This window comes from Narcine bancroftii, chromosome 8 (assembly GCF_036971445.1).
Source record: "Narcine bancroftii isolate sNarBan1 chromosome 8, sNarBan1.hap1, whole genome shotgun sequence".
Classification (NCBI taxonomy): domain Eukaryota; kingdom Metazoa; phylum Chordata; class Chondrichthyes; order Torpediniformes; family Narcinidae; genus Narcine; species Narcine bancroftii.
In genome coordinates this window covers 11150138-11164332 of record NC_091476.1, presented here as the reverse complement: position 1 = coordinate 11164332, position 14195 = coordinate 11150138, and the positions used below count along the sequence as shown (strand labels likewise).

At 38.0% G+C, this 14195-nt stretch overlaps 1 protein-coding gene and 1 long non-coding RNA gene across 7 annotated transcripts in view; one reads left to right on the top strand and one right to left on the bottom strand.

Moving 5' to 3' along the window:
- kdrl (kinase insert domain receptor like) overlaps nt 1-8215 on the top strand; it is a 138426-nt gene extending 130211 nt beyond the window's left edge. The window contains exons 29-30 of one of the 4 annotated variants that reach the window (XM_069892898.1): nt 8-108; nt 3783-8215. In XM_069892898.1, coding sequence (XP_069748999.1) covers nt 8-108; nt 3783-3996 — 315 coding nt within the window. In that variant the 3' untranslated portion in view covers nt 3997-8215. Of the gene's footprint in view, nt 1-7; nt 109-1219; nt 1527-3782 lie in introns of those variants that run through there. The other 3 variants (XM_069892900.1, XM_069892899.1, XM_069892901.1) reach the window with 3 other exon arrangements.
- The window catches only part of LOC138740364 (uncharacterized), a 153803-nt gene that overhangs the window by 52480 nt on the left and 87128 nt on the right, over nt 1-14195 (bottom strand). The window lies entirely within an intron of this gene.

Genomic DNA, 14195 nt, shown 5'->3' with positions numbered 1-14195 from the left:
TCCACAGGAAGGAGAAACAGATAGTGGAATGGTGCTGGCTTCTGGTGAACTAAAGCGTTTGAAACACACAGAAACAAAATCCTGCCCCTTTGGATTGATTACATTAGCGTAAGTATACGAGTTTTGGGACTTAATTATAAAGAATTTCCTGAAACAGTTGGGCTGCATCAGAGCAACTGCTTCGCTGTTTGACGTGCCTTATCTTTAATTTATTCCATCAGAAAATTAAATGTTAATAAACTTGAAATTCTCTTTCTGAAGAAAGTTTTTAAAAATGAGTATTAAAAATGGAATAGTTTAGACTAACCACTGTTGTCCACCTCAGGCCTTCAGAGAAATAACCGAAACTGCTGTTATAGGCCAAATCTTATTTCAGTACATCACAGAACAGTTCTGTACAGCATGGGACCAGAAACCACAACTTTTGTGATAATTGTCTCAAAGAAAGCCTAGAAATTAAAGTTGATACTTTTGATAATCATGAGGAAAAGTGTATTGTTAATATCAAAAATAGAACATGGCAACATGTTCTTTAACAACCAAGGACAAACTTATCTCTGCCAAATCCTGAAGATCAGTTTCACGTGGCCAAGCAGGACTGGGAACAACATCCTGAGCAATTTAAATTCAGACATACAGTATGGTAACAGACCCCTTTGGTCCACAAACCAGTGCCACCAATTGCACCCAATTAACCTACAACCCTTGGTGTTTTGGAACAGTGGGAGGAAACTGGAGCTCCTAGGGAAAACCCACACAGACACAGGCAGAACATACAAACTTCTTAAAGACAGCACGGGATTTGAACCCTGGTCGCTGGTGCTGTATCAGTATTGCACTAACCACTACGCTAACTGCACCCATTGAAAGGATCCAAAGTGAATTGATCATGTTACATAGGTCACACAAGATTTATCCACGGAAGGCAAGCATGAAAATCTGCAGATGTGAGTATTGGTGCAATACACACAAGTGCTGTAGAAATAAAGCTCCTCTGAAAATTTTTGACAAGCGATTCCCTATCCTCAATCTTGTTGGCTGCCAAGATACCAATCTTGATAAATTTCAATACTAATAACAAAGGAAATAATACATGAAAAATTACCTACATGACCAAAAAAAACAATTTGTCATTTTTAATTATTAAATAATATTTTAAGACAAGAACTCGCATAATTTCCTTGCGTTCACACAGCACCACAATTCCCTTTGTAATTAGCAGGCTTGCAATTCTTGGAACAGTCTAAACTGGGCAGGCTTCAAGAACAGGCTCCTGTGTGAAGATGAACACTAATGCTACAAAATAAAGCAGTTCAATCTGGAATGTCTGACACTTAACAGCAGAAAACAGACCCTTTGGACAACAATAACTTTATCTTATGAAAAATATTTATAATCTCTCAAATAAATTGTATATGTTTATCAATGCCATTTTTTATCTGTATTTGAAACATCCTGAAATGTTACATTTTGATCTTGGACAGTTTCTTATTGCAGTTTCTACAATATTAAACATATTCATGAGTTCTCACCTGGGGTTATTTATCTCCAAATTTTCAGATTATTGATACCAAGTAAAACTTTCACAACAAAAATGGGATGAAATAAAATGCTTCAGATATACTGTACAACACAAGGAATGATCAAATATTGAAGCCAGTCCTCAAAGAGTTGTTTATATTGTTTTTTAAGTAAATACTTTTCTACTCCAGTAACTTTACCATATTACACATGAAGTTGAGCTTGGCTGCATTAATCATCCTGATATCACTGAAAGATTACATTTCAAACTCAACAGTTAAACTTTGGTTAAGAGTGCAATTTAAGAGATAGCCAAAACTTGCTGGACAACAATGTCTGCCCCGAGACAAAAGTATATTTGGACCACTGGCTGTGAGTTTGAAAGGCTTAAAAAAAAACTTGTATTATGTGGTCAACTAGTGCTGTCTTTTATCTGGATATTTTCCAAGGCACAGATATTTTCATGTTTTCCCTTGCATCTCTTGACAACTTAAAAACAGAGAATCAGCCAAAGTTAGTTGTCAAAAGTCAACAAAACTGAATGAAGCTCAATTTCCCAAAGAAAGAAAATGCCATCTTTCTATGAATGACTCTTTGTTTGAAAATAGTCACTAATTCTCCTCATTTCAATTTATTCCACAGTATGGGTATTTTAATAGGGCTTTGTGAAAATTTGGCACGCCTTTAGTTTCATTGCCAATTTGAATGTAGACAGGTCATTAATTCTTTCACAAGGTTTATATCAGAAAAGCCTCCTTCAGACCAGTCAGAGATGTTGGCCAGGTATGTGGAGTCTTGCACGTCAAAGCTGCTTCTGGCTGTGATCTACATGACAATTGACCACATGAATGACATGACCAGACATGCCCAATGCTGTTGCAAGTACACCACTTTTCAGTGAGGTCAAAGAAGTTAATGATGTGTTTGGAGCTAAGCTTTAACACAAAAACAAGTTAACATTCTTTTTAATTTTAAATTTAAACATACAGCATGGTAACAGGTCTTTCGGCCCACAAGCCCATGCCGCCCAATTGCACCCAATTAACCTACAACCCCTGCTACATTTTGAAGGGTGGGAGGAAACCAGAGCCAGGAAAAACCAATGCAGACAAGGGGAGATTTACAAGCTCATTACAGACAGCGCAAGATTCGAACCCTGGTCCTAATCGCTAGCACTTCAACAGCATTGCGCTAACCACTATACTAACCATGCTGACCTTAATATTTTTTCTGCATCTTTGCATCCATTTGCAAATTAATTAATTAACATTGTTTCACATCCACAAGTCCCAGTGGCACACTTAAACACACTATGTAGATTAATATTAAACACACAATGCAGATTAATATTCTTCTTAGGCAGTTCCTCAGGACTGAAGATTATTTGCTTCTTCTCCAGTTCTGAGCTTGACCGTTAATAGGTACAGTGCACACAGTGGTGCAGCTAGTAAAGTCACAACACAGAAACTGGGTTCAGTCCTGACCTTGTATGCTGTCATTGTGAGTTTGCACATTTTCATCTGGATGCTCAGGTTTCCTCCCACATCCTAAAAATGTGCAGGTTAGGCCATTACTTGGCCACTGCAAAGTTCCTCTCACGAGCACTCCAGGAGAGTTAAAAATGGGGATTACTGCAGAATTAGTGTAAATGGACTATTGTCAGACAGCATGGAGTTAGTGGGCCAAAAAGCCTTTTTCTGTGGTGTATCGCTCTACAAATCCAATGTTCTCGTTGGAGCTCTTTTCCCTCATGAACATAAGAGAATGTGTCCTTGGTCAAGATGCAAGGTGCTCCAATTCAGTTGGAGACCAGGCTTTACTGTACAGACCTTTCATTATGGACACATTCGCACGTGATCACCACAGACATAGAGAGACAAAATTGCTGGAGAAGCTCAGCAGATCATGCAACATCCATAAGAGATAAAAATATATAACCAATGGTTCAGACCCAAGGTATGAGTAAAATGCAGGCAGGCACTTTAAAAAGGGCTCAGACACAGAACATTGATTATATATTTTTACCTCCTATGGACGCTGCATGACCTGTTGAGTTTCTCCAGCATTTTTTGTTTTTACTACAATCACACCACCTCCAGACTTGAGTTCACAGACATAGGACTTGTCTGCATCAGTTTCCTTTAACTCCTTACAAGATACAAAAGTGAAACTATGCTACCATTATGCTATAATTTACCAATGCAACAATTCTTAAATCATAACTAATTGCTTGCCTTCATTGCATTTTTTTCTTAAAACAGAATGAGAGCGGTGAGTAAAAGCAAGGAGTCTGTTTTGTCAGAGACAGAGAACCATACCAACCCGTTCAAGTCCGACATGTGTAATACAGTGGATGAAGGCTTGGATTTTGCACTGGAAGATTCTGTTCTGTTGTCAATGGACCAGACACTGGAATGTCACAGCCCACCTCCTGATTACAACTCTGTCATTCGCTATACCACTCCACCAGTTTGAACAAACTGGCAATTTTGCCTTCAATGGGGCATACCCAAAATGAGGAATGGTACTGCAGCATAATATAGGAATTTTTTTTTTTTTTTAACTGAAATGCTGGTTGGACAAATCGAGATTGAGCAATGGGTATGAAAACTACATTTACAATAAGGATAAAATCCCAGTCACTACAAAATACACCTGCAGACAATTTTCAAAAAAAACCAAAACACACTTAAAAATGGTGAAATACTCCAAGTATTTCAGTTAATCACAGGAATATCTCTGGGAAAAAAAAATACATGAATTCTTCTAGCATAAACTCAACACATCTTCATCATCCACATTTAACAGTATTAGCCTCAAGGATGAATGGCTGTAAAAAATAAATAGACTGCGCTCAAAAGTTTGAGGGTTATAGGATCTGATGTGACACCACCCTCTCTGCTTCTATTTAAGCATCTGCAATAATTTTTTCACTACCTTTCATTTGTTTAAATTACTTTATTGCTACTACTTATTTCCCAATGTTCAGCTGTACAAATTGTTTGGGCCATGTTAATATATTCCTAGGTTTCTAACAATTCCACAAGAAGATAGCATGAACAAGTACCTTCCCACAGTTGCTTATTTTTAATAGTTGACCAAATGGCCTACTGTATCATAATGCTGTCAGTGAAATCATCAATACAAGAGGTATGTAAAACCATTGGACTACAATGTTGTGTTCGTAATCTAAGGTTGCGAGTTCAATTCACAGTACCTACATCCCTCAACCAGTGGAAAATGAGCTCCCTCTCCCCTCCAAATGAAATACAGAAGTACCTGGTCCATCTCATAGGCAGAACTGATTTCTTTGACTTGATTCACAATGCAGCAAATAGTGGACAATCATTACATGGTCCATGACAGACCTAAAAGCCACCGAGTTTCAGGGAAGGAAGAATTTCAGAAAAGGTAGTTTAACAGAGGGGGGGAAAAAAGTATTAAAAAAATATCCTATTGAAAACAGATAAAAGAGCATTGCAAAATCTCAGCAAGAGATTGGGAAATGCAATATCAATCCAAGCATGCTGAATTTTCATTTCAATAAAGCAAAAATATATCACAATGAAAAAAAAAATCAACATTCAGCTGAAATTTTAAAATTTGGTTATTCCACATTTAGCTGCGGCCTCTCAAGCTGCAAGTCTAATTTGGTAAGGTCCCAGAACAGTAAATGCATATGTAAACTGGCACAATCTAAGGATGTCTCCAACAATGTACAGAGATATTCTGGGTACTTTCCAAACAACCATCACTGATGGCATTCAAACAATCCAATAAACTCTCATTATCCATTTTTTTTCTTGTACATCATGGAACTTCAGCAAAGTTTTGTCCTTTGCATTGGACTGTTAACCATGTCCCATCACACCCCTCCCCCCCCCCCCCACCCGGCACCTTGTGGCCCTGATTTCATATGATCAATTAGGATTGCTCTAATCTCTTCGTTATCTTCTTCACAAATATTATTACAATAATTTTCTACTCCCAAACCAGTTATGATGAACTTAGCTGTTCTGACCATCTTTTGGAATGATTAACTGTGCAAAGCAAAGTACATTTACGTTTTTGGACAAACATTGACCTCTCAGATAGAGTTCAAGAGTGCCAGATACTTCCAAATCAATAAATTTCCTCTCAATTAAGTTCTCAGAAGATTAAATGATCTCAGGAACAAACTTTTCTCTTTCTTCTATGACTGCTGTCTCTCTCCATGCATCAGGAACTGAAGTGCCCAGAAAGTGCATGGCCTTCAAGCAAGTTAAGCGGCCATTCTTATTATATACTTACAATGACGTAGAAGGAAGCATTAGTCTATGGGCTCATATCTGCTCACAAGGAAGCATTTCCATTAGTTCCGTTCCTCCTTACCTTATTTCCCGGAATCACTTCAAATTATTCCCTCCCACGCACGGCTTATCAGTTCACATTTGATTTTCACACCAAAAATCATGAAACAAATAACAGTTAATATTTAACCATTATATAAATCATTAATACAATATGAATAGAAGCTCAAATATCATAAAGTATCTTAACATATTTTTGAATCTTTAACTTCCTCGGCTTAGAGATTCAGCCCTGGTCAAGTAATGGTCACAGTGTTTTATGCCCATGAAAATGAGCTCCAGAGGGAACATACTGCTGCAGATGCAGAGCACATCATTCCTTCCAACGAGGGATGAATGTTTAGGCATAGATTTTGAAATATTAATGCAAGTAAATTGCAACATCCACACATATTTTTGAGGTCCACGTGATTTTGTTAGGCTTGGCGTTAAAATCTCACTTAGATTGGGAGTTGCTGCTTGTTAAGGTTTTCAGGATGTTTGACAGTGGGACGAGTTCATAGATACTTTACATTCACGTCGCCGTAGTGGAGAAGAGGTTGGAAATAAAACAGCTAGTGAAGATGTGCTAAGTTACTGACAGTGGCATCAGAATGCAAGAAAGTAGTTTGAGTATTTTATCTATCAGATATTTCGCCTATTGGATTTTCCAAGGAATATCAAAGAATTTTAATAATACTGAACTTAAAAACAGGGTTATTATTGGGCATTAATATTTAAACAGAACTTCACCTTCTCTCCCCCCCCCCCAAAAAACCCAAATATCATTGTTTCTTTTTCCCCTCTTAAAAGTATTTGTTACAATTGGTGTTTTCTTCTTGAGAGTAATGGTGGAAAGTAGAAAACAGACCACTTCAATGAAAATTTGCATTTTCTTTCTTTGTGTTTTTTGAATTCTACTTAGCTGATTGGTCTCATTTATTTCCCCATATATTACCACATTTCTTTAAAAATATTCTTACAAAATTAACTGTGATTTCAGTATCAACACTTTATGTATGCTAAAACATTCCTAATCCTGAATGTATCTATTTCATAAAGCAGTCTGGCAGCTACCATTTTTTAGGTCTTTGTACCTCACAAAATCTAAGTAGAACTTTTATAGCTGTAATAAATGTATGAAGTTAAATCCATATTTTGAGCAAGTGAAGTCTCAGGTAATCGATGGATGCTGTATTCCTTTTTAAAACTTTACACTGGTGTTTATTGTAACGAATTACAAGCAAGTAACAGTTTCAAACATTCCTCATATATTATTGACTAATGGATAGCGTTTTTCTAAATGTAAAGAAGAAATGGCTGCTGAAGTCTAAAACTGAATATTTTTATCACTGTAAACATATGGAGCTTTAAAGTATTGCTGGATCTGAAAAAAATTTCATTAATGTTTGAAGAAAATGCAAAAGAATATTATCCCACAAAAGAATGTTATCATTTACTACAACTCCCAAAATGCTGGGAATCCCACAAATGCCATTTGAACATGGATCTCGTGTGAATGCTACAAATAACAAACACTCAGCATTGCTTTGTTGTGTATTGTATAGTGTATAGTCACAAACTTAGATGCTCTATATTTTGTATAGATAATGGAACAAAAGATCAGGAGAAAGCCATTCATATCTGTACCATCATTCAACTGGATTTTGTGGATCTACATTGCAATTCACTTTGCCTATTTTTGCTCCATTAGACCTTAATAATCTTCTCTAAAAGCAGACATGTTCACTTCAAATTTCTGCTCTCATCTTTAACCCATTTAAAATAAATATATGAATCAAAAATATGTAGTTTAGTATTTGGCTTTAAAAAAACAATATTGTTCAGATAAATCGAATTCTATTGTAACAGAATGTGCCTGTAGAATCACTACATCGATGAGTTGAGAGTAAAAAGGTGGCTGTAAAGCAACGACTCATGACAGTGGCGAACTACTCACATGAGGGTTCTCTCTGGATGGAGTAAGCTTGATGGAGAATTTTTTTTGGAATTTTCATTTAAAACAAAATCTTTTTTTTTGTTAAAAAAAAACACCTGGGAGTGAGCTTCAATCAATAATTTGAAAGTGCAATTGTGATAATTGTTGGATAGCACAAGAGTGTTATTACTTTGGGGATATGATACCAGCAGGACCACTCATTTAGATCCTGCCAGCCATCCATTATCCTATTTATTCACGGGTTGTTTGTGTTTTTTTATACCTAATTAACTGACATGTTTATTTTCTGGAAACTCACAAGTAACATTTGAAGAATGAGCAACATTTAAGTGATATCGTTTTGAAATGTGATGTGCGAGTTTTGTCTACCTATTTTAATTATAATTATTTTACCAAGCAAATCAAATCTATGGGTCCTGTTGTGCCTTTCTATAAATTACTCAATACCAGATTGTATAGAACAAAATACCTGTACTTAGTTTCAAAGTGAAGTTACAAATCTAGTTTGCAAGTGTAGAGATTTCTGATGAAAAATGTTTTGATTAAGGGTCCCAACCATTTATCTCCATGAACACTGCCTGACCTGCTAAGTCCCTCCACTTTCTCTTTATTCACTGGAGATTTCTGATGTTTTAAGTAATTTCCAATGACCTGAAATTCTCACAAATAGAATGAAGGGTCTTGGTAAGTGTGAGACAGTTTCATACATTTCCCCTCAATCATTAAAAAAAACAATTACTAGACATGATTTAGCAATTTCCTGGTTCCACCAAGCATCATGCATATGATTAGACACTGGTATTTTTCAAACTGACACAAATGTGGGAGATGATCAACTTTTCTGGACAATATCAACTTTTTATTTGTAATTTCTATAAAATACTAAAAATGAATTTACGTTATTACTAACGTTAATTTCACTTTATTTTGTAAACGCCCGTGAATTGCTGATGAACTTTTTTTTTTACATCAGTGGTTAGGGACGCGTGCACGAATGTGTCTCTCATCCACTCGTCACTGAAAGCAGCAAGGAAGTGGCTGAAATTTATAGGAAAGAGAGGCCAGAGATTTGATTTACTTCACTCAAGATTAGCAATTTCCCACTGAATCATATTACCAGGAGAGAAATTTGACTTTACTGTGATGCAAAATGGATGCAAATGGCCTGCAAAGTGAACTTCAGGACAGATGTTCAGCTAGTGCCCCATGTTCTTCCTGGTGTCAGTAAACAAAGATAAAGTCTCCCCCATTGCTACTCAAGATTTTATGATTACTAAATTACATCAAACTGGATATGAAAATATTCTAGAGATGGTTGTTACAATTAATAGAAGGTTACTTAAAGGCATTTTGTTCATCAAGAGTCATCTGGTCTTGTGCAGCGAATGTCACTCAGTTAGGCACAATGTAGTGATTTTAAAATCACATTTGCTCCAGTGTATTTATGTATGCTGCTCATAGCATGCAGGACGTTTCATTTGGATGGTGTTAAAATGGAGGGCATAGACATTGGTGTTCAGTGTCTACTGTATGTACTAAGGAGAAGTGAAGAGCAACAGACAAACTTTTAGAACTGACCGAAGGTGAATTTCGAACCCTACCAAATCAGTCTCCATAAAATGAAATCAAGGATCAGAAATGCAAACTATTGACTTTTTTTTTTAAACCAATATATTTTCAAATAAAACTAATGTCCTAACAATAAATGAGAAAGTATCATGTAACAAGTTTCTGGAAACAATTGCAATCTTCACGTAAAAATGCAAGCTTTCTACGTATTTTACTGACAGACTCAAACGGGAGCATAAGCATTTCACCTAGAATTATTGCTATTTTAAAGCTTGATGCATACATCATTAATTCTCATACCCATAAATCAATAATCTTTTCAAAGCTTTGGTTTATCTTTGCTTTTAAGCCGAAATGTGATACAGTGTAAAAGGTTTGCTTCTGAATCCAATACAAATGCTGCAGGACAGGCTAATCCTTTGTATTAAAGATGGATATCTATTCATGTCAAGGCGACTTCTTTGTCGAAGAACCACTTGTTTTAAAGTGCTATTGGCCTCATTCTTTTCCTTAAGCATCAGAAAATAACTCATTTGTAGGAAAGAGCAGGAATGTCCTTTATTATCTGTGTATGCACTGGAAAACTTATGTATTTCCTTTATAACCCAAGATCCAGTAGAACTATTAACAAAAATACAAGTTTACATACTTCTATCGCATTTATTTGTTCAGAGTTTTGGTCTTTTAATATCCTCATTTCTTCAGAATAAACATTGCTAAGTGACTCAACAAGTAAATGTGTGTTATATTGAGTCAGCAGGCCAGTTGTCAGGTCTGTTTATTCAGGATTATGAAGCACAGACAAACTAAAGGTTTCTCCTGTTAAATGGTGGTTTGAATTCTTCCCTCTATAGTTGGAAAATTGCCTCTGGTGCTTTACTTCCTGATGCCAAATTACTGCTCTGCCCTAAAAGCAGTACCATTATGCATGTGCAGTTCATTTGGTAGTCGTCCAATTAAACATGAAATAATGAGAGCAGACAATAATAATTTTTAAAAACCATATTCTGTGAAGTACTGTACAAACATTAGACAAGGGAGAGAGAAAAAAAAAAAATCACACTTCCCAGGCACGTTATAAAGGCTCAACACAATAAAGCCCATTTGAGTAACATTCCTTTTAACATAAGAGCAGAAGTGCCAATGTTCACTGAAGTTTACCAAATGTTCAATCCCATTCACATCTCTTCAGCAAATGAAGCAGGAAACTCCTGCTGGGCACAACAAAGTGCTCGAGGTCAGGCAGCATCCTTGGAAAGCAATAGACAGTCGATGTTTTGGATCAATTTGGCCTGAAATGGCAACTGTCCATTGAACTTGAAGAAGAGCTTAAGCCCGAAATATTCGTGGTATAATCTTACCTCCAATGGACACTGCGAGACCAGCTGAGTTCATCCAGCATTTCTGTGTTTTCACTACAATCAAAGCATCTGCAGACTTCTGTGTTTCCTATTCATTGGGTGCTGCCCAACCCACTGAGTTCATCCATCATGGTTTGTTGCTCCAGTTTTCTGCAATATGCAGACTTCTCATTTACCTCTAAACCTGTGTGGAGCAAGCCTTACACAGTATTCAGTCATCCGCTGATAATCAGCCAGTAAAGTTCATGATCAATTCACCTAACAACCAAGACTGACATTCAATGGAATCACCATCATCACGTCTCCCATCATTAACATCCTCAGGAGATATCATTGAGCAGACTCATTGAAACAGCACATAAATACCATGCCTACAACAGCAGGTTAGAGATAGGATATCCTCTGGAACCTGCAAAGTCTCTCCACCATCGAAAGACACGCATCAGGAATGAGAAGGAATGCTCTCCACCTACCTTGATAGGTACAACTCAATAACTCAAGAATCTAAACACTTTCCAGGGAAAACAGCCCATTTTATTGGTACACCATTAGCCACCATCAACACTGATTTCTTCCACCACAAGTACATAATGGCTACAATGTAGGACATCAACAAAATGCACTGAAATTACTCAACTAGGCTACTCTGACACCATCTCCCTAAAGTGTGAGCTTCTCATTGAGGACAAATATATTAACAATATCTTCAGGTTTGAGGAGATCCATACAAGAATCCCTGAAAAAGGCTCAGGGCCCTGTGATATCTGTCTGAGGTCAACGTCAGAACATCATTCAAGAGGGTGCAGCCTCACAAGGAGTCAGGCCCTGACGGCGTACCTGGCAAGGTTCTGAAAATCTGTGCCAACCAACTAGCCGGAGTGTTCATGGACATTTTCAGTCTCTCATTGCTGCACTCAGAGGTTTCCACCTGCTTCAAAAGGGCATCAATCATCCCAGTGCCCAAGAACAGAGTGAGTTGCCTTAACAACTATTGCCCAGTAGCACTGACATTTACTGTGATTAAATGCTTTCAGAGGTTGGTCATGGCCAGAATCAACATGTACCTAAGCAAAGATCTGGACCCACTGTAATTCGCCACAATCACTCCACACTGACACAATATCACTTGCTCTCCACTCAGCTCTGGATCACCTTGAAACCTACATGCAACAAAGACAGTTGAAAGAGGTGGTTATCTATAATAGGGCTCACCAATGAAAAACCATCAAGCCCGAAGAATTTCCTAAATTGATCCCAAATTCTCAATCTATTTCTCATTAATGGATTATATGTCAATTTGGAAAAGGAAATTGGTAAAAAGGATCCTAAAATTGCCAACAAAAGTTGTTTTTTTTTTTGGAGAACTGCAATTCCATTTTTACAAGAGGGGCAATTCACTGACTTATCTAAATGTAATAATAAAAGTAAATTACGTATGTTAATCACTCAATAGTAAAATCTAAAATCTGGAAGTAATAATACTCCATTTAATGTGGACAGCACCAGATTTGAACCTGGTTCACTGGCTAACCACTATTCTAACAGTTCCACCCCCAAGAGATATTCTGCACATTTTGAGTTACCTGATGAGACAATGTGGTCCCCACATTAAAGGTTTGACAGGGTAGTGCACTCCATCCACCATTTAATGCTGGACTTCTGGCTGCATGGACTCACAATTCTTAGTATCTTGCCCAGAGCTCCTTCATTTTGAGTAGACATGTCAAGGAATCCCAAGATTTGGTGAAGTTACATTTTATCAAGGAGACTTTGGGAATATTTTTAACCTTTTCCTTTTTTAACGCATACACTTTTCCCACAGCAGAGGGGCTGCCAGATTTAGAGTCGAAGACTCTCCACTTGAACAATATTTCCAAGAGGGACAGGTGGTGCAACACTATCTGACTAAATGGAGTTTCACAGCCACATGATGAGGTCCGTCTGTGCTACGGCAGTTAGGTAGACCAGATCAAACTAGCTTCGACGCTTGATTTTCGTGGTATGCCTGCAGCTACCCACAAAGATAGCCATTAAAATAAGCCCCCCAAGTTAAGTGCATTTCCATCCCCTTTCTCTGGAGATTAACACATTGCATCACTGTCTGAGAACACAGGGCACTTTCACATTGCAAGAAAAATCATCTCAGGGGTTTGATGCAGGATAGGGGCTGAATATGTGAATATGGGCCCCTCCTATCATATCTCTCTCACAAGCACGCGCACGCACGCACCTCAGTCCCCCACCCCAACTACATTCATTTCAGTCCCTCCCATGCAACACAGTCGCGTCATCCCCTTCCACCTACAGTCATGTCAGCCTCTCCCACTCCACGCCAAGACGTGTCAGCCTTTCTCACCCCACACACAATCTTGACAGTTCCTCTGCAGTGTGGATTGTGGCGGGGTCACGTGACCTCTCTGGCTGGAACCAGGTCAAAATCTACCACATCTGTCAATCAAGTTCAAGACCACCTGTGCTGAGCACTCACCTTGCAATCTCCCTTTTCAAAGGATCACACAAGTCACCACTGGCTCTGTTAATCACCTGGGCTGGCTCCACTGACCAGCAGGGGATGGATAAAGTCCAAAACTTGGAGCTGCCAGGTCTCCCTTCCCCAAGAAACCCAAGCTCCATTCCAGGTCATCATTGTACCATGCTTCTTTCTTATTTAATGTTGGTGCTATACCTGCACTCGGTCGAGGAGTGGTGGGTGCTGTTGTTCTATCTTCCTCTACTACAGTGATTTTCAAACTGCCCCCCTAAACTCACATTCCACTTTACATAATCCCTATGCCATAAATTCACTGTGATTAAGAAGGGATTGGTTAAAGGGGTATGTGAATGGAAAGAAAAAGTTTGAAAACCACTGTTTTGACTCTAATTGACTAGTTATGTGCACAGTTTTATAACTCCAAAGGAAATGGGCCAATGACAATTTTTCTCAAGCAAAATATTTCAGTAACTGTTGGGTCTAGAGCAATGGTTCTCTATCTCCCATTCACACTCACATACCCCCTTAAGCAATCCCTTCCTAATCACAGAGCACTTATGGGATAGGGATTACTTAAGTTAGAATGTGAGTTTGGGGGGGGTAGTTTGAAAAAATCAGTACTCCAATATACATCTGTGTCTAGAACAGTTTATATTTATAGGTTGCTTTGTTGTGTCCGATGTGATGGTTTTCTGTACTTTGTGAGATTCCCTGTGGTGAATTTCCCTCGCAGGGTAATAGCCTGTTATCTCATTCAAACTGTGTTTAGACTCATTTTTGGACTCCTCAAACCGATTTCTCACACAACACTCTCCCACCCACCCCACAGCCGAGTCAGCCCCTCTTAACCAAAACACACTCACGTCTTGTTAACTGGTTGGAGAGGCTGACTTGTTCCTCCAAAGTTTCACAGTTTCCATTTTCCCTTGGCATATGCTCCAGCCAGTTCTTGCAGCTTGGCGCAG